Genomic DNA, 18,642 nt, shown 5'->3' on the forward strand with positions numbered 1-18,642 from the left:
GGCCCTGCTGCCTGTGCCTCTTTCAATAAAGAACTGTTCAGCAGTCCTGCCTCTTGCCCGTCCTCACTGTCCAGGGCCTGGGCTGGCCCAGGGTGGGCTTCCAGGCTCTGCGATGCTCTGGCCTGTTGGCCGCTGGCTCTCCAGAGGCCAGCTGCTATGGCTTGGGGCCGAGCTTGGCACCCCAATCCACGCCCTGGATGAGCAAGTGCTGAGAGTCCCCAGCACTCGGGGCTCGGTGCATGCTCATCTGATCTCGCCAGAGAGTGAGCGCTCATCGTTGACTCGTCCTTCCCGCATGCTCGGGCCAAGGGACTTGGCCTGAATTCTCCCGTGCCCCTGACAGACGCTAGGTGGAGATCCGCGGAGGACAGGCGCGTGCTCGGTGTGCAACGAGGACAGTTACATCCTGGGAACACGGCTGTGCTTTCAGCCCAGCGAAGCTCCTCAGGAGTGTGCTGGGTGTCGCACACGGCTACGAGGGTGCTCAGTCCTGGCCCACCCGCACTGCACGCCGAGGACTCAGCACACGATGAGGACCTTACACACCCAGCCCACCCGGGCGGTACACTGAGGACTCAGTATGTTAGGATGTCCCCGCCAACCATCCCCTACCCCTCCACCCATGACTCCAGCAGGCACAGGTTGTACAGATAATTTTTTACTGCTTTTTATAATCTTGGGCCCTCTTTGCCATGGAAAGGGGGGTAGGCCAGCTGTCTGGGCCCAGCATGCACCCCCATTTCTTTGGGGGCTGATCCCTTTCTCAGCCCTGCTATGTCCCGGGGCCAGAGCGTCAGGCCACTGTGGGTGGAGGTAGAGGTGGGAGCACAGGGGAGTCTGCGGAGTCACAATGGGGCAGACAGAAGCAGGGGATGGGACGGGGACCAGGCCCCAGAGGGTCTGGGTCCACTGGGGCCTCGCAGGCCTTGGCCTGTCCATTGGACTGGGCTTTAGAGCAGGCGACAGGCATTGCCGACACTGTCCGCTGAGGTGTCGAGGTCATGGCTGTATGGGGAGTCCCAGTCCCTCAGGAACACGGCCTCCAGCTGGCTGCGCAGGCCACCGTGCCCATTCTGTGTCACCAGAAGTGAGGTGCCTGCCGTCTCTGTGAAGTAGTTGCCGGACCAGTTGGAGGTTCCTGGGGTGGTGAGGGCAGAGAGAGTGAGGGTATGAGGGCTGGGCAGGCCCCGTGCGCCGACCCTCTCTCCCACCATGTCACTGGTAGTTCCCAGGGCACTCACCAATGTAGGTGGCACGCTCGGTCACCATGTATTTGTTGTGGTTGACACGGGCATACGGGATTCGGGCCTGGGCCTCATCCGCAGGGACCACAAAGAGTTTCTGCCAGGAGGGGAGGATGGCAAGGAGTGTGAGGTGCAAGGGAGGCGCCAGAGGAGCCCGGGGTCGGAGGGTGGGTGTGCAGCCAGGCCTGCGGATCCTCAGGGAGGACCTTGCACCCCAACTGCAGCCCTATTCCCCTGGAATGGCTCCTACTCGTCCCTGAGGGCTGGTTTCAGATGTCTCTTTCTCCAGAAAGGCTTCCTTGAGCCCTGGCGCTAGAGTAGATGCCTCTCGCAGCCTCCCATCCCAGCCCTACCGCCAGCTTCCCCATCGCAGTACAGTTCACTCCTGTCCTCTGTGTTGGGCGACACGTGGGCCCCAGGACAGCGGTGCCCCAGAGCCGCCCTGCACAGGGGCCATGCACTCACCACCTGGATGTCGGAGTGGGTATGGTTGTCACGCAGGGCAGCCAGAGAGAGCAGGAAGGACCGCATGGATGGCTCCGAGTGTCCCCAGCAGCTGATGAGCAGGCGCACCTTGACGCCCCGCTCGTAGGCGGCCCGGCGCAGGCTGTCGTCAATGGCCGGCCAGAACCTGGGGGCGAGGCGAGTAGGGGGTGTAGGAGGAAGGGGCCAGCTTTAGCCACAGGCTTAGCTTTCAGCCCCAGGGAGCCAACCTGGGCCCTACATTGGCTTGAGGTTCACTAAATCTCAAGGGTACCCCATTATTGGCTCCCAGACCCTGGCCCTCATCTCTTGTTCCGGCTCCCATAAACCTAGTCCTCCCATCCTATCTCCTGACCCGTACTATCTTCTTCAAAGCCCCCCCCCCTTTAAATGTGGAAATTAGACTCCTGGCATGCTCTACCTCTGAGCTATATTCTCAGCCTTTTTCTTTACTTTTCTTTCTTTCTTTCTTTCTTTCTTTCTTTCTTTTTTTTTGTGATACTGGAGATGGAACCATGGGGCCCTATTTTTTATTCTTTATTTTATTTATGTTTTTATGGTACTAGGATGGAACCCAGGGGATTTCTACCTCCGGGCTACACCCCCAGACCTATTTTATATTTTATTTGGAAATAGGGTCTCACTAAACTGCTGAGAGCCTAAGTAGCTGAGGCTGACTCAAACCTGCACAATCTCTGTCTCAGCCTCCCAAGCGCAGGGATTACAAGTGTGTGCCACCAAGCCCGGCTTTTTTTTTTTTTTTTTTTTTTTTTTTTTTTTTTTTCCCGATACTGGAGATGGAACCAAGGAGCCCTATTTTTTTTTTTTTTTTTTTTTGGTGGTGGTACTGGGGGTGGAACCCAGAGGCTTTCTACCTCTGGGCTATACTCCCAGACCTTTTTTATATTTTATTTGGAAACAGGGTCTCACTAAGTTGCTGGAAGCCTCACTGAGTAGCTGAGGCTGGCTTTGAACCCATGCGATCCTCCTGTCTCAGCCTCCCAAGCGCGGGGATTACAAGCGTGCGCCACCACGCCCGGCAAGGAGCCCTATTTTTTATTCTTTATTTTATTTATGTTTTTATGTTTTTGTGGTACTGGGATGGAACCCAGGGGCATTCTACTTCCGAGCTACACCCCCAACCATATTTTTATTCTTTATTTCTGAAACAGGGTCTCACTAAATTGCGGAGGGCCTAAGTAGCTGAGGCTGTCTGCGAACCATGATCCTCCCGTCTCAGCGTCCCGAAAGCTAGGATTACAAGCGTGCACCACCACGCCTGGCTTATTCTTTATTTTGAAACAGGGCCTCACTGAGTCGCAAAGGGCCTCACTAAATAGCTGAAGCTGGCTTTGAACCTCCACAATCCTCCTGTCTTGGCTTCCCAAATGTTGGGATTACAAGCATGCGCCACCACACCAGGCTTTATTCTTGATTTTTAAACAGGGTCTCACTGAGTTGCAAAGGCCCACTAAGTAGCTGAGGCTGTCTGTGAACTGAGATCTTCCTGTCTCAGCCTCCCGAAGGCTGGGATTACAAGTGTGCGTCACCACGCCCGGCTCCCAACCCTTTTTTTCTTTCTTTCTCTCTCTCTTTTTTTTTTTTTTTTTTTGTGGTGCTGTGTATTGAATCCTGGGTCTTGGACATGTCAGGCAAATGCTCTATTACCAAGCTACATTCCTAGCCTCCCTCCTTTTTTTCTTTTTTTCTCTCTTTCTTCCTTTTTTCTGTCTTACTGGGGATGGAACCCAGGGGCATTCTATCTCTGAGCTACACCCCCAGCTCAGTTTTATTTTTCTTTTGACACAGGGTCTCGCTAGGTTGATGAGAGTCTCACTACTTCTGTCCTTAAACCTGAGATCCTCTTGTCTCAGCCTCCCAAGTGCTGGGATTGCAGGTGTGCACCACCATGCCCAGCTACTTATTTTACTACGTTGTGGAGACTGGCCTCAAACTTGCAATCCTCCTGTCTCAGCTCCCAAGTACTGGGATACAGGTGTGCACCACAACGCCCAGACCATCTCTAGTACTCACACTCTTACTCTCTCTCTTTGGTACTGGGAATTAAACCAGAGCCTCCAATCCCCATTTTATTTTATTTTGCAGTAGTTGGGATGGAACCCAGGGGCATTCTACCTCTGAGCTACACCCCCAGCCCTAATTTTCTTTCTTTCTTTCTTTCTTTCTTTCTTTCTTTCTTTCTTTCTTTCTTTCTTTCTCTCTTCCTTTTCTTTCTTTCTTTCTCTCTTCCTTTTCTTTCTCTCTTCCCTCTTTCTTTCTTTCTTTCTTTCTTTCTTTCTTTCTTTCTTTCTTTCTTTCTTTCTTTCTTTTTCTTTCTTTCGTGGTACTGGGGTTCCTGGAAACCCTTTTACCTCCGGGCTACACTCCCAGACCTATTTTATATTTTTTTTATTTGGAAACAGGGTCTCTTAAGCCAGTGAGGTTGGCTTCGATCCTCCTGTCTCCGCCTTCCAAGTGCGGGGATTACAAGCATGTGCCACCAAGCCCAGCTTTATACTTTATTTATTATTTATTTATTTATTGCAGGTGTGGGGATGGAACCCAGGGGCATTCGACCTCCAGGCTACACCCCCTGCCCTATATTTTATTCTTTATTTTGAAACCGGGTCTCACTGAGGCAGAGGGTTTCACTAAGTAGCTGAGGCTGTCCGTGAACCGCGATCCTCCGGTCTCAGCCTCCCGAATGCTGGGATTACAAGCGTGTGCCACCACACCCGGCTTTATGCTTTATTTTGATACAGGGTCTCAGTGAGTTGCAAAGGGCCTCATTAAGTAGCTGAGGCTGGCCGCTGCAAACCTGTGATCTTCCTATCTTAGCCTCCCAAATTCTGAGATTACAAGTATGTGCCACCACATCCAGCTCTCCCCATTTTAGTTACAGGCATGTGCCTCCATGCCCAGCCTATCCCTAGTTCTTTTAATCACCCTCTACTAAGCCCCTCATCCCTTTATTTATTTTTGTGTATATGGTGCTGGGGATTGAACCCAAGGGCATTCTACCTTTGTGCTATACACCCAGCCCTATTTTATTATTTGTTTGTTTGTTTGTTTGTTTGTTTATTTGTGGTACTGGGGATGGAACCCAGAGGCTTTCTACCTCTGGGCTATACTCCCAGACCTATTTTATATTTTATTTGGAAACAGGGTCTCACCAAGTTGCTGAGAGCCTCACTAAGTAGCTGAGGCTGGCCTTGAACCTGTGTGATCTTCCTGTCTCAGCCTCCCAAGCGCAGGGATTACAAGCATGCGCCACCACGCCCGGTTCAGGGACTTTTTATTTATATTTTTATATTTTATTAGAAACAGGGTCTCACTAAGTTGCTGAGAGCCTCACTAAGTAGCTGAGGCTGGCTTCGAACCTGTGAGATCCTCCTGCCTCAGCCTCCCAAACTCTGGGATTACAAGCGTGCGCCACCACACTTGGCTTTATTTTTTTATTTTGAAACAGGGTCTCACTTAGTGGCTGATGACCTCTTTAAATTGCTGAGGCTGGCTTCAAACTGGTGATCCTCCTGTCTCAGCCTCCCAAGTACTGGGATTACAGGCGTGCGCCACCACGCCTGGCCCCTCATCCCATTTCGGCCCGTGTTCTCCACCTCCCCAAACCCACATCCCAGTCATGCATGGTCAGGTCCTCATTCCTCCCTCCCTAGTACCAGTATTTTCATCTGCTTTGTTTCCCCAACCTCGTCCCCTCCCTGGCGATCCCTCAGGCTCCTTCCTCAGGCACCCAGCCCTCTCCCGGTTGCTTTTCCTTCCTGTCCCCTTGCTCCGGCCTCACAGCCTCTCTTGGAGGCCCTGCACCCTGTTACCTTGCAGGGGCTCCCTGGCACAGACCCTATCCGTGCACCCAGCAGTACCTGCGCGGGTGGGAGAATTCCATGACGGGCAGGTAGTTCATGACGGCGATGTAGATGAAGCTCCGGGCGTTGTCCACCACATTGAGCAGAGCCTTCAGGTCTGGGGTGCGGCCGCTCGGACACAGAGATGGGGGTGCACTCTGGGGGTGAGGGGAGAGTCAAGCCAAACGCCCTGCCAGGGGCACCTTCACAGTGGACCCCACGAATGGACAGCTCACCGTGAGCCAGGTCCTGTGGATCCTGCTCAACCCTCAGCCTTCATACAGGGGAGGGACAATCCCCATGTCCATTGCAGGCGAGGAAACAGGCGCAGGGAGGGTAAGCAACTTGCTCCAGGCCACAGAGCTGACAGATGGAGCTAGGACTTGAACCTAGGCTGTAAGGCTATAGAATTTACACTCTAGCCGGGCGTGGTGGCGCACACTTGTAATCCCTGCACTTGGGAGGCTGAGACAGGAGGATCGCACGGGTTCGAAGCCAGCCTCAGCTACTTAGTGAGGCTCTCAGCAACTTAGTGAGACCCTGTTTCCAAATAAAATATAAAATGGGTCTGGGAGTGTAGCCCGGAGGTAGAAAAGCCCTTGGGTTCCACTCCCAGTACCACCAAAACAAGAAAAGAATTTACGCTCTAACCCAGCAGTACTCTGATCTAGTAATAACAGCACCAGCTGGAGCTTGTGAGAAATGCCAAATTCTTGTGTCCCATTGTACACAGTACCCCAAGCAGAATGCTGGGGCAGAGCCCAGGAATCTGGGTTCTAAAAAGCCCTCCAGCTGATCACGAGGCACACTCAGGTTCGAGGGCCTCTGCTCGGCTCACATTCCTCCCCGCCTCACTCACAGGTGTCCAGTGTTCCACCAGGCCCCGCCCCAGCCCCTTCAATCCTCAGGACAGATGAGGAAACTGAGGCTCTGAAAGGGGACATGGTCGGGGGGAAGCCGGTGGCCCCTGTGGGACCCCACAGAGCCATGCTTCCCTGCACCGTGGCTTAGGGGCATCTATTCCAGGCCTGGCCAGGTGACAGTGTGGGAGTCGGTGGCCCAACACCAGTCTAATGGCAACAGCTACAAAGAGCAGTACCTTACCTCAAGCACTCAGCGTCTGCCAGAGAGTCAGCTCCTGGAGACAGCCTTTGCAGTGACAGAAATGTGGCCACCACTCTCCCCCTGTGGCTACTCGGCCTTTAGTGTGGCTGGTGCGACAGGATCTGAGTCATTCACGCTATATGAGCTGTGTGTGTGTGTGTGTGTGTGTGTGTGTGTGTGTGTGTGTGTGTGTGTTGCTGGAACTGATCCCCTGGCTGCTCTACCACTGAGCTATATACCCCCAGCCCTGTTTTACTTTTTATTTGAAACAAGTTCTACGTTACTATGCACTGACCTCAAACCTGCAATCCTCCTGTCTCAGTCTCCCAAGAACTGAGATTACAGGCATGAACCACCATGCCCGGCTCCACACCTTCCTTATTTTTCTTTCCTTTCTTTTTCTTTTTTTTTCTTTCAGTACTGGGGAATGGAACCCAGAGGCATTCTACCTCCAAGCTACACTCAGCCTTTTATTTTTTATTTTGAAAAAGGGTCTCACTGAGTTGCAAAGGGCTTAAGTAGCTGAAGCTGTCTGCAAACACGATCCTCCTTCTCAGCTTCCCAAATGCTGGGATTTGGGAGCAAGTGTACGCCACCATGCCTAGCCCTTCTTTATCTTTTGATATTGGTGATTAAACCCACGAGCATTCTATCTTCAGCTAAACCTAGCCCTTTATTTTGAAACAGGATGTCTCTAAGTTGCTGAAGCTGGCTTCAAACATACAGTGTTCTCCTGTCTCAGCTTTTCAAGTACTAGGATTATAGGCATGTGCCACTGTACCCAGCTTCTACCATTTTTAATTTTAATTTTTGTGGTACTGAGGATTAAACCCAGAGGCATTTAACCTCTGAGATCTATCCCCAGCCATATTTTACTTTTACTTTGAAACAGGATCTCACTAGGTTAATGAGTTTCACTACTTGTTGAGACTGTCCTCAACCCTCTTATCAGTGATCCTCTTATCTCAGTCTCCCAAGTGACCAGTGGCCTGTGCCACCATGCCTAGCTGTTTAATATTTTTTTTTTTTTTTTTTGGTGGTACTGGAGGTGGAACCCAGGGGCTTTTCTATCTCTGGGCTATACTACCAGTCCTATTTTATACTTTATTTGGAAACAGGGTCTCACTAAGTTGCTGAGAGCCTCACTAAGTAGCTGAGGCTGGCTTCAAACCTGTGTGATCCTCCTGTCTCAGCCTCCCAAGCGTGGGATGACAAGTGTGCGCCACCACACCCGGCTCTAGCTGTTTCATTTTAATTGAATGGAAAGAATCGTAGTGGTTATTCTGGAAAATGCCAATATGTGACCCTGGCTGTACTTCAACCAGATAGTGGGACTATTAGGATATCCATTTTTTTTCTGGGTAAAATCGAGGCCTAGGGAGGTTGAGACAGCCTAGGCCGCTGACCAAGCAAGAGGTAGCGGAGTGAGGGCTGGTGATCAAATGCCCCTCCCCAGCAACTGCCCTGCAGGGCTGGATGGAAGCCGTGGGTGAAGCATACAACCCGGACTGACAGGCCCTGCCTTCCCCAGACTCACCGCCAGGTAGGCCAGAGCCGGGGTGCCATTGAGGCAGATCTCCATTGGTGTCTCTTGATTGTAGCGGGTGTCATAGGGCCGGGGCCAGGTTGACGGGATGGAGCTGCCTGCTTGGCCCAGGAACCAGTAGGCCTCAAAGATCTTGGTCAGGTCTCGGGCCAGGCAGCTGCAGTTGTACATGACCACACCCAGCTCCTTGACCTGTGGGACCACAGTTCTGAGGTGAGGCTTGCAGCCAGGAAGCCAATGGCAAGGACCCCAGTCCCTCTCTCTACCCCTTGGTCTACTTCCTTCCTGCCCCTCTGTCTGTCTTCCACCCCTGCCCTACATACCTAATGTCCTAGAGCTGAAGCTTACGTTCATGGGCATGAGCTGGACTCGGGTTTCGAGGAAATCATTACTCCAAATCTTTAGGTTTCTTGAACCTTTGCGTACCCTGTAGCTTCTACCCTGCACCAAGCTGGCTCCTGTTCATTGTTAGGTCTAAGCCGATGCGTTTCCTCCTCCGGGCATCCTCCCTTCTGCACGGTGGCAGGAATCCTCCCAGGCTCTCATAGCACCCTTGGGCTTCCCTTATCATTCTCTCTGGTGACAAACCCATCTACCCATTGGGCGGGGGGACAGGCACCGGGGATGTCTCAGCCACAGCTGTATCTCAGCATCTCTCTGAAGAACAGGTGAGACTAGGGGTTTGGGAAAGTATCTGTTGAAATGAATCAATGAGTCAATGTCCTGTCCTCTCTTACCTTCACATTAGTGCTCAGCTGTTCCCTCTTCCCCATCTTTTTAAATTTTTTGGTACTGCGGATTCAGGGGCATTCAATCTCTAAATTATACCCCTGGTTCTATTTCACTTTTTATTGTGAAACAGGATCTTACTATTTTGCTGAGACTGGCCTTGACCCTGCTATCCTCCTTTCTCAGCCTCCCAAGTACTGTCATTACAGGGGTGCATCACCAGGCCCGGCCCTCCCTATCTGGTGCTAATTCCGGTGGAGCCTTCAGGTGTCTTACACCCCTAGCCATATTTTATTTTTGTTTTGAAACAGGGACTCACTAGGTTGATGAGAGTCTACTACATTGCTGAGACTGTCCTCAAACCTGTGATCCTCCTGTCTCAGCCTCCCAAGTACTGGGATTACATGTGTGTGCCACCACGCCCAGTTGGTATGTCTCCTTTGGACTTCCACAGCCCACTATCTTCCCCCTGTCCCAGCCCTGACTCTCTGGGCTGCCACAGCCTGCTGAAAGGCCAGGCTGCACAATGAACTAGGCGCTCCAGGGAAGCCCACCTGTTACTACCACATTCCCAGCGTCACTCAGGACAGAGCTGGGTTTAGAACAGGGAGGCAGGGAACGTATGTTGAGGGCCAGACGGATGGACAGGGCAGCTGCTGTCAGGGATCAGAGGGAACCCCAGGCTCCCATGAATGTGGGAAGGCAACAGAGGACTGGCTTGGGGATGTGTAGGGAGTCCTGGTAGCAGGCAGGAAGGAAACTACTGCAGAGAACAGGTCGAGGAGTGCAGCTGGTGGCCGAATGCTCTGTGAAGCAGGGAGTGGCCTGGAGGGATGGCGGGCAGGGGCAGGCAGACCTGGGTCAGCGAGCGCCAGTCCATGTTGGCACTGCCCAGGTAGAAATGGGTCTGGTCCACGACCCAGAACTTGGTGTGCAGGACTCCATGGGTCAGCTTCTGCATGTCCACCATGCGGACCTGGGCACCTGTGACCGACAGAGGCAGCGGTGAGAGGCCAACTTGGGCAGCCCCAAGGCTCCACCCCTGCCACCCCAACTCACCGCTCTGCAGCAGGCCCTGCAGGTCTGCCTGTGGCTGCGGCCCACTGGGCTTGCTCATGGCGATGCGCACCTGCACACCTCGGGGAGCCAGGCTCTGCAGCTGCTGGAGGACCTCCTCACCCTAAAGGGAGGAAAGGACTTTGGAGGGGCTGGACCAGCCAGGCCCCAACCCCCCCCCGCCCCAGGCACCTCAAAGGGGGGTTTTGAGACTTGGCTTTGTGACATGATTAAGAACAAACAGGGTTTACACTACTTCTTTATAGATTAAAGGTTTTACAAATTAAGTTGCTAAAACCTTTTATCTAGTTTTGTTTTGGCAGTGGAGATTGAACCCAGGGGTATCCTACCTCCAAGCTGCACCCTAAGCCCTTTATATTTTGAAACAGGGTCTCACTATGTTAATGAGAGTCTTGCTAAGTTGCTAAGGCTGGCTTCGAACCTGCGATCCTCCTGTTTTAGCCTCCCAAGTACTGGGATTACAGGCATGCGCCACCACACCTGGCTCTTTATCTGTTTTAAACTTTAACCTGTGGAATAATTGGTTGTTCTCAGGATTGGTTGCCCTTTCAGGATTCCGCCCCTTCTGCCCCTCCAGAGACTGACTGTCAATGCAGAGGCCTCCAGGTAACCCTTGGAGCCCAGGAAGGTATGGAGTGAGTCACAACACCAATAACTGTTAAGAGCCAATAATTCCCTGGTACCTACTGTGTGCCAGGTCCTGTGCTAGGCCCCTTCACACCTGAACGCACTGAAGTCTCAACCCTACGAGGCAGGGCTGATACAGGCCCCATGGTGCACATAAGAAAACTAGGGTTGGAGAGCTCATGGTGTAAGGAGACTGGAACCCCGGCGGCTCCTCCCTATGCTGGCATTTTTATCCCTTCTGTGGGAACCTGCAAGTGATGTGAGTTCATGTGGTTTTAGGGTGTGTGTGTGTGTGTGTGTCTGGGGATGGAACCTAGGGCCATTCAACCTCTGAGCTACACCCTCTGCCCTATTTTTTCTTTCTTTCTTTCTCACCCTCTGCCCTATTTTTTCTTTCTTTCTTTCTTTCTTTTTTTTTTGAAACAGGGTCTAAGTTGCGGAGGGCCTCACTTAAGTAGCTGAGGCTGTCCACAAACCGCGATCCTCCAGTCTCAGCCTCCCGAATGCTGGGATTACAAGGATGTGCCACCACACCCCACTTCATCCTATTTTTTAATGGCAGAATTATTTACCTAGGCATTTCCTTTCTTTCTTTTCTTTTTCTTTTTTTCTGTTTTTTTTTTTTTTTTTTTTTTTTTTTTGCAGTACTGGGGATGGAACCCAGGGGCATTGTACCTCCAAGCTGCACCCCTAGCCCTATTTTTTATTCTTTATTTTTATTTATTTATTTATTTATTTTTTGGTGGTACTGGGGTTCCTGGAAGCCCTTCTACCTCTGGGCTACACTCCCAGACCTATTTTTATATTTTTATTTAGAAACAGGGTCTCCTAAGCCAGCGCGCGTGGCTGGCTTCGAACCTGCGCGATCCTCCTGTCTCCGCCTCCCAAGCGCGGGGATTACAAGCGTGCGTCACCACGCCCGGCTTATTCTTTATTTTGAAACAGGGTCTCACTAAGTTGCAAAGGGTTTCACTAAGTAGCTGAGGCTGTCTGGGAACTGCGATCCTCCTGTCCCAGCCTCCCAAATGCTGGGATTACACGTGTATACCCCTATGCCCAACTGTGTTCCTTTTCAAATTATGAAATGTTTGTATTTTAAGTTAGTCTTCTGCAGGCTGAGCAGGTGGTGCATGTCTGTAATCCTAGTATTTGGGAGGTTGAGACAGGAAGACCACCGGTTCAAAACAAATCTCAGCAACTTAGTGAGACCCTGTTTCAAATATAAAACAAATAAGGCCGAGGAAGTAGCTTGGAGGGAGCATGCCCCTGGGTTCAATCCCCAGCCACACACACACACACACACACACACACACACACACACACACACCTGTAAACCACAAGAAGGACATCTTGTGTTGGGCGTGGTGGCTCACGCTTGTAATCCCAGCTCTCGGGAGGCTGAGACAGGAGGATTGCACAGGTTCGAAGCCAGCCTCAGCTACTAAGTGAGACTGTCAGCAACTTAGTGAGACCCTGTTTCCAAATAAAGTATAAAATAGGTCTGGGAGTACAGCCCAGGCACCATGCTAAAATTTGCAGGGTAAGTGCCATATGTTGGCCCCACTTCAAATAAGGAAACTAAGGCCTGAGAGGACAGCGACCTACACAAGGTCGCACAGCTGGGAAGTGGCAGCCTGGCTCAAGGCTGGATGGTTACACACTCCTCCCTTCCATCTCTTTGTGTGACGGGGTCAGGGCAGCTTGTGGGCAAGCACATCTATCTGCCAGTCTAATCCCTCTCTAGTAACCAAACCCGTGCCCTGACATTCAGAGGCTTCCAGGTGATCATGACAAACGCCCTTGGTCCTGAGGGTATGAAGACAGCTGCTTCCAAACACGTGTGACCATCTGCTACATGAGACATGCCCACCTGCCTGTCCCCAGCTCCAGGGCTGCAGGGGAAGCCCCCTGACTCCTCCCCCACCCCATCGCCACCAGCCCCTCCATTACCCTCCAGGGCCCAGGCTGCCAGGTACCTGCTGGGCAGAGGGCTCCTGCGTGTGGGTGTCATTGTTGGTGAGGGTCCAGTAGAAAGAGGCGATGTCCAGACTGCTGTGAGCACCGGCGAGCAGGCCCAGCCAGGCCTGGCTGGTGGAGGGGTTGCTCACAGTGGCATTGGGGAAGTCCAGGCCCTCAGGAATGCTCTCCACCAGTACTGCTCTGGGGACAGGGGGCAGTATCAGCCACAGGAGGCTGGAGAGGACCGGCTGGGACGTGAGTGCTCACCTGCCTGTCCATGAACGTGGATGGAAGGCTGGAGGCTGGGCATGTTTGTGTGGCAGCCTCTGCTCTGGATTCTGTGTGTGTGTGTGTGTGTGTGTGTGTGTGTGTGTGTGTATGTGTGTATGCACACGCATGAACCTGTCCAGAGCATGGTAGGAAGGTCGTGTGTGGATGCGCGTGTGTCAGCCCACAGATGCAGATGGACGGAAGATACCATGCCTGCATCTATTTGTTCAGAGACCTGCACAGGAGATGACGCTATGGCTGCCATGGCAACAATATGGGGGGGGTGAGAATGGGGGTGGGCATGCACTTGAGTGCCTGCAACCTTCTTCTTGGGCCACCCTACAGGGTGTGGCTGAGTGCCCCCAGCCCCTTGTGTGTTTAAGTGTCCCTGGCTCAGCAGTCCCCCATCGTCCAGCTCCCCTTCCACTTACTCGCAGGGGTCATAGCAGGGGGCCGGGCGCTGGTTGGGTCCAAAGAGATGCAAGTCCCCATATTCCCAAAGAAAGAGCTGAGTCATCAGGGCGCCGAAGCCCACCACCGCCAGGATGAGGACCAGCAGAACCCAGCGGGCTTTCTGTGGGAGGAGGGGGTGGTCAGCTTGCCCAAGGGGGGCAGCCAAGGGCCCTGAGATAGAGGAAGGGTGGTGGAGGGCTCCTACCTTCTCTGCAGCCTTCCATGCCTCAATCTCATTCACAGGGAGCTCACTGGCTGGCTCCTCCACAGGCACCTTCAGCTGGGAGATGGGGAAAGGGATGTTAGGGGCCACTGGGGGGCTCCCCGGGTCTCCTGCCCTCCCCTGTGCCCAGCCCCTCCCTCCCTCCCTCTCTCATCTGTCCTTCCTTGGCGTGGCCCATCCACCTACCTCTTGGTACATCAGTTTAGGCTTCATCTTGCCTGGTGGCTGGGGGATGTGCAGAGCCGGAGAGTGGGTGTGTCAGGGTCGCTGAACTGGGGGAACAAAAGCAGGCACTGTGTGGGGTGTTCTGGGCTCGGGAGGGACAGCACAGAAAGCAGAGTAGTCTTGGGCTATGGGACCCACCGATTCCTCATGCCCCTGATCACGGGGGGCCTTGGCACTGTGCCTGCACCCCAAAGGAGGAAGCTGGTTGCTGGTCAGCAAGGATTTCGAAATCCCTTAAGCTCCAGCCCTCTGCTTCCTTCACATCACTGGCCAGCACCCCGCCCCCTCAGCGCTCACCCCAGGCCCTCATTAGCACCCACGCTGTTCCCCATTAGCACCTTCCTGTGGCTCTCCACCGGGCTATCCACACATTCCCCACAAGACAGCTCGCGCGGGGTGAACGGAGCCGCGACTCTCTGGGCCTGTTTTTTTTTTTTTTTTTCCTATGCTCTGGGACTATTGGGGGCAATTTCCAGGTGGCTCCTCTGCCCTCACTCTCACCCTCAGGTGCACACCAGATGCGCGGCCTCAAGGCTCGGAGCCCAGGGCCACCCGGGCCTCCCCGCTCCCCCTCGCCCATCCCCCCTCGCCCCATCCCCCACCCAGACACCCTTCCCCAGAAGACCTCGGCCTCACTCCGGCAGGCGGTTGCTGCTACCTCCGCGAGGCCCCAGCTTCTGCCCCAACAGGCTGAGCAGGGGCGGGAGGGCGGGTCCTGCAGGGCCCCGCCCACTGCAGCGGGGAGTCTGCGCAGTGTGCCTGTCAGCCCCAGCTCACTGCAGAAGGGGGGTCGGCTCCCCTAAATATCATCCGCCCACCTGGCGGGGTTCGGGGAGTACAGGGCTGGGGGATGGGCTTTGTCACATTTCACCCCAGGTCCCCGATTAGGGGCAAGGAGGCTCACAGATAAAAAAGGAACTCCACATCTTTTCTGGTCTACACACCTTGTGAATTTTTGTACCATGGGCATGCATTACCTATTCAAAGACAAATACATAAGTGAAGTTAATTAAAACGCTTATAAAATAAGACAAGGAGATCAAGGTTGGATAACATAATGTAGAGATGAATCGACAAAATCAGCAGAAGACACAGCCCCCGCACTGGGATGGGAGGTGGGGAGGGGACAGTGACTTTTCTGTTGGAATTTACTTGGATTACTGTATTTGATTTTTTTTTAAAGACAACTGATATTTTGATAGAGATTAAGAGAAAAAAATTTTTTTGGTGGTACTGGCGAAATCTCTGGGTTAAATAACGCTGGGTCCTTCTTCTGAGCTACACCCCGTCTCCTCCCCCTCCCCCCCAGTACTAGGATGAAACCCAGGAGCTACACCCCAGCGCTATTATTTATTTATTTATTTATTTATTTATTTATTTATTTTTGGTGGTACTGGGGGTGGAACCCAGAGGCCTTCTACCTCTGGGCTATACTCCCAGACCTATTTTATAGTTTTATTTGGAAACAGGGTCTCACAAAGTTGCTGAGAGCCTCACTAAGTAGCTGAGGCTGGCTTCGAACCTGTGCGATCCTCCTGTCTCAGCCTCCCAAGTGTTGGGATTACAAGTGTGTGCCACCAGGCCTGGTTTATTCTTGTTTTGAACCAAGGTATCACTAAGTTACAGAAAGCCTCAATAAGTAACAGAGGCTGTCCCTGAACCTGGATCCTCCTGTTTCAGCTTCCCAAGTGCTGAGAATACAGGTGTCTGCCACCATGCCCAATCCCCCCTAAAAAATAATTTTTTAAAAACTAAGCTTCTGGATACCATTTCATATCTCCTAAGCAAGATTTAAAGCCATAACTGGAGAAATAAATCAGAGACTTCCTCCTCTCCCCTTCTGCTCTCTTCCCTCAATCCCAGCACCCAAACACACAGGAGGCCAACAGATGACCTGCAGAAAAGAATATTGTTGAGAGAAGTGGCAGCATCAGAAGGGGTTGCTTAATTGCCAGGTGTGGTGGTGCACCCTTGGAATCCCAGCATTTGGCAGGGGAGGACCAGAGGATTGCAGCAGTTTGGGGAACGCCTCAGCTACTTAGCAGAGGTCCTTCTCAACCAGTAAGACCCTGTTTCAAAACTAAAAAGGCTTAAGCTGGGCATGGTGGTGAACGTTTGTAATCCTAGTACTTGGGAGGCTGAGACAGGAGGATCCCAGTTCACGGATGGCCTCAGCTACTTTGCAACTCAGTGAGACCTTGTTTCAAAATAAAGATAAAAAATAGATAGGGCTAGGGGTGTAGGTTGCAGGTAGAATGCCCTTGGGTTCTGTCCCCAGTACTGAAAAGAAAAAAAAAAAAAAAAAGGGTTGCCTAGCTAGGCATGGTGGTCCACACTTGTAATCCCAGTATTTAGGAGGCGGAGACAGGATCACAGGTTCAAAGCCAGCCTGAACATATTAGTGAGACTCTGTTTGCAAATAAGAAATAAAATAGGTCTAGGGTCTAGGGGTATAGATTAGAGGTGGAAGGCCCCTGGGTTCCATTCCTAGTAAAAAAGAAACACACACAGGCACACAGTGGTTGCCTAATAGGAGTAGAAGTGGAGGAGGAGTTCAGAATTGCTTTTTGCCATAAGCCTTCTTAATTTCTTTTTTTTTTTTTTTAACACAGTACTGGGGATGAAATGCAGGGCCGTGCTACCTCCAAGTTATACACCTAGACCTATTTTTTAGTCTTTAATTTAAAACAGGGTCTCACTGAGTTTCAAGGGCCTCACTAAGTAGTAGCGGAGGCTGTCCTCAACCATGATCCTCTTGTCTCAGCTTCACACATGCTGGGATTACAAGTGTGCGCCACCACGCCCGACTCCAGCCCTTTTTATTTTATTTTTATTTTTTGGTAGTACTGGGGTTCCTGTAAACCCTTCTACCTCAGGGCTACACTCCCAGACCTATTTTGTAAATTTTTTAAAAATTGGAAACAGGGTCACTTAAGCATGGCTGGCTTCGAACCTGCGCGATCCTCCTGTTTCCACCTCCCAAGCACGGGGATTACAAGGGTGCACCACCACACCCAGCTTCCAGCCCTTTTTAAGTCTGAGGCAGGGTCCCATTGTTAATACTCCTGGCTCAGACTCCAGAGTCCTGTTAGGATTACAGCCATATGTGACCAGAGTTGGCCTGTTATTATTTTTTCCTCTAATGGGGATTGAACCCAAGGGCATTCTACCCCTGAACGCCACCAGGCCTATTTTTTATTCTTTATTTTAAAACAGGTCTCACAGCCGAGCACGGTGGAGCATGCTTGTAATTCCCGTGCTCGGCAGGCAGAGACAGGAGGACCGAGCTGGTTCAGAGCCAGCCATGCACGCTGGCTTAAGAGACCCTGCTTCCAAATAAAAAAATATAAAATAGGTCTGGGAGTGTAGCCCGGAGGGAGAAGGGCTTCCAGGAACCCCAGTACCACCAAAATAAATAAATAAAAATAAAAAATAAAACAGGTCTCACTAAGTTGCAGAGGACCTCACCTGTGAACACCTGTGATCCTCCTGTCATAGTCTCCCAAGTACTGGGATTACAAACACACGCCACCTAGTCTGGCGGCTCTTTTTTTTTTTTTTTAATTGTGAAACAGAAGCTACTTACCGATAAGTATAGAAAACATCTCAGTGCTGGTTAAGAAATAACTATAAAGCAAATACAGGTGTTGCTAGTTATGTCAACTAAAAAAAAAATCAGGGGCTGAGCCTGGTGGCGCAGGTTTGTAATTTGTAATCCCGGTACTTGGGAAGCTGAGACAGGAGCATCGCAGGTTTGCAGCCAACCTTAGCAACTTGTGAGGCCCTCTGCAACTTAGTGAGATCTGTTTCAAAATAAAGAATAAAATAGGGCTGGTGGGCGCACACTTGTAATCCTGGCATTCGGGAGACTGGGACCGGAGGATCACAGTTCGCGGACAGTCTCAGCTACTTAGTGAGGCCCTCTGCAACTCAGTGAGACCCGGTTTAAAAATAAAGTATAAGACTTCCGGGAAGATGGTGACGGAGAAAAGCGGGGCTTAAGAGCCCCGCTAACAACCAATCTCCATTACCACAAAATCAGCGCCTTTCATAGCCAGAAAACACCATCACCAGAGAAACAAAAAAATCACCAGGCTCCAGAGAGAAAGCAGACTGAGAACAGAGCTCAGAGCCACAGAGGAGATAACCGGCCTCACGCCCGAGGACGCGGCAGCAGCACCATACTGCCGGCGGCAGCGGCGAATTCACCAGACGGCTACAGCAAGCTGAGGTGAGCCGCTGCGGGACAGCCAGGCAGGATTTCTCGCCGCAGGTAAAATCTAAAGCTCCCAGTGGCTGAGCTCAGCACACGCCGCAGAGATTCAGAGTGGAAATCAAAACCAAGAAGAAATACGCCAGCCTCACGGCCGAGGGCGTGGCAGCGGCGCCATATTGCCACCGGCGGCAGCAGCAGAGAATTCACCGAATCCAGTACAGCTACATCTGCGTACTCAAGAACAGTGAGTCAAATTGCGGGCCACAGAGGAGAAATCCCAGTACTGTACTCCCTGGGACTTGACCCAGTGGGGGAGGGGCGGTGGCAGAGATATCACACCATAGGAGAACGTGCAACCTGGCACCCCCCACAGTCTAAAGCAGCCTCTATCGACTCTCTGGGTTGGAGACTCTGTGATACAACCCAGTAAAGGAGTAGTGGGGTCTGAGATACTACTGACTCGAGATCCAGAACACCTTAAGTGAAGTCATAGTGACCCAAGGGAAGAACCCAGAGAAGGCACAAACTTCCGAAATCATGGGAAAGAGGAATAATACTGGAGCAATGAATGCCCACAACCCCACAACATCAAAACCCGATAAAACAGAAAATCAGAGATTTCT

General features: G+C 51.9%; 1 protein-coding gene across 2 annotated transcripts; it reads right to left on the reverse strand.

Moving 5' to 3' along the window:
- Positions 1–950: 950 nt before the first annotated feature.
- PLD3 (phospholipase D family member 3) lies at positions 951–14,497 on the reverse strand (the record flags this gene model as incomplete). Of its 2 annotated transcripts, XM_080702082.1 has the most annotated exons (12): positions 951–1,138; positions 1,242–1,341; positions 1,710–1,875; positions 5,609–5,748; positions 8,232–8,432; positions 9,826–9,953; positions 10,029–10,149; positions 12,650–12,833; positions 13,334–13,476; positions 13,561–13,635; positions 13,765–13,845; positions 14,440–14,497. In XM_080702082.1, the coding sequence occupies 11 exons, from the start codon at positions 13,789–13,791 to the stop codon at positions 951–953; spliced, it is 1,473 nt and encodes a 490-aa protein (XP_080558208.1). The 2 variants fall into 2 exon arrangements, with proteins under 2 accessions (XP_080558208.1, XP_080558207.1); XM_080702081.1 differs by lacking the exons at positions 13,334–13,476; positions 13,765–13,845; positions 14,440–14,497 and having other exon boundaries at positions 13,561–13,592.
- Between the last annotated feature and the right edge of the window lie 4,145 nt (positions 14,498–18,642).

Source organism: Muscardinus avellanarius, assembly GCF_963383645.1.
Source record: "Muscardinus avellanarius genome assembly, chromosome: 10".
Classification (NCBI taxonomy): domain Eukaryota; kingdom Metazoa; phylum Chordata; class Mammalia; order Rodentia; family Gliridae; genus Muscardinus; species Muscardinus avellanarius.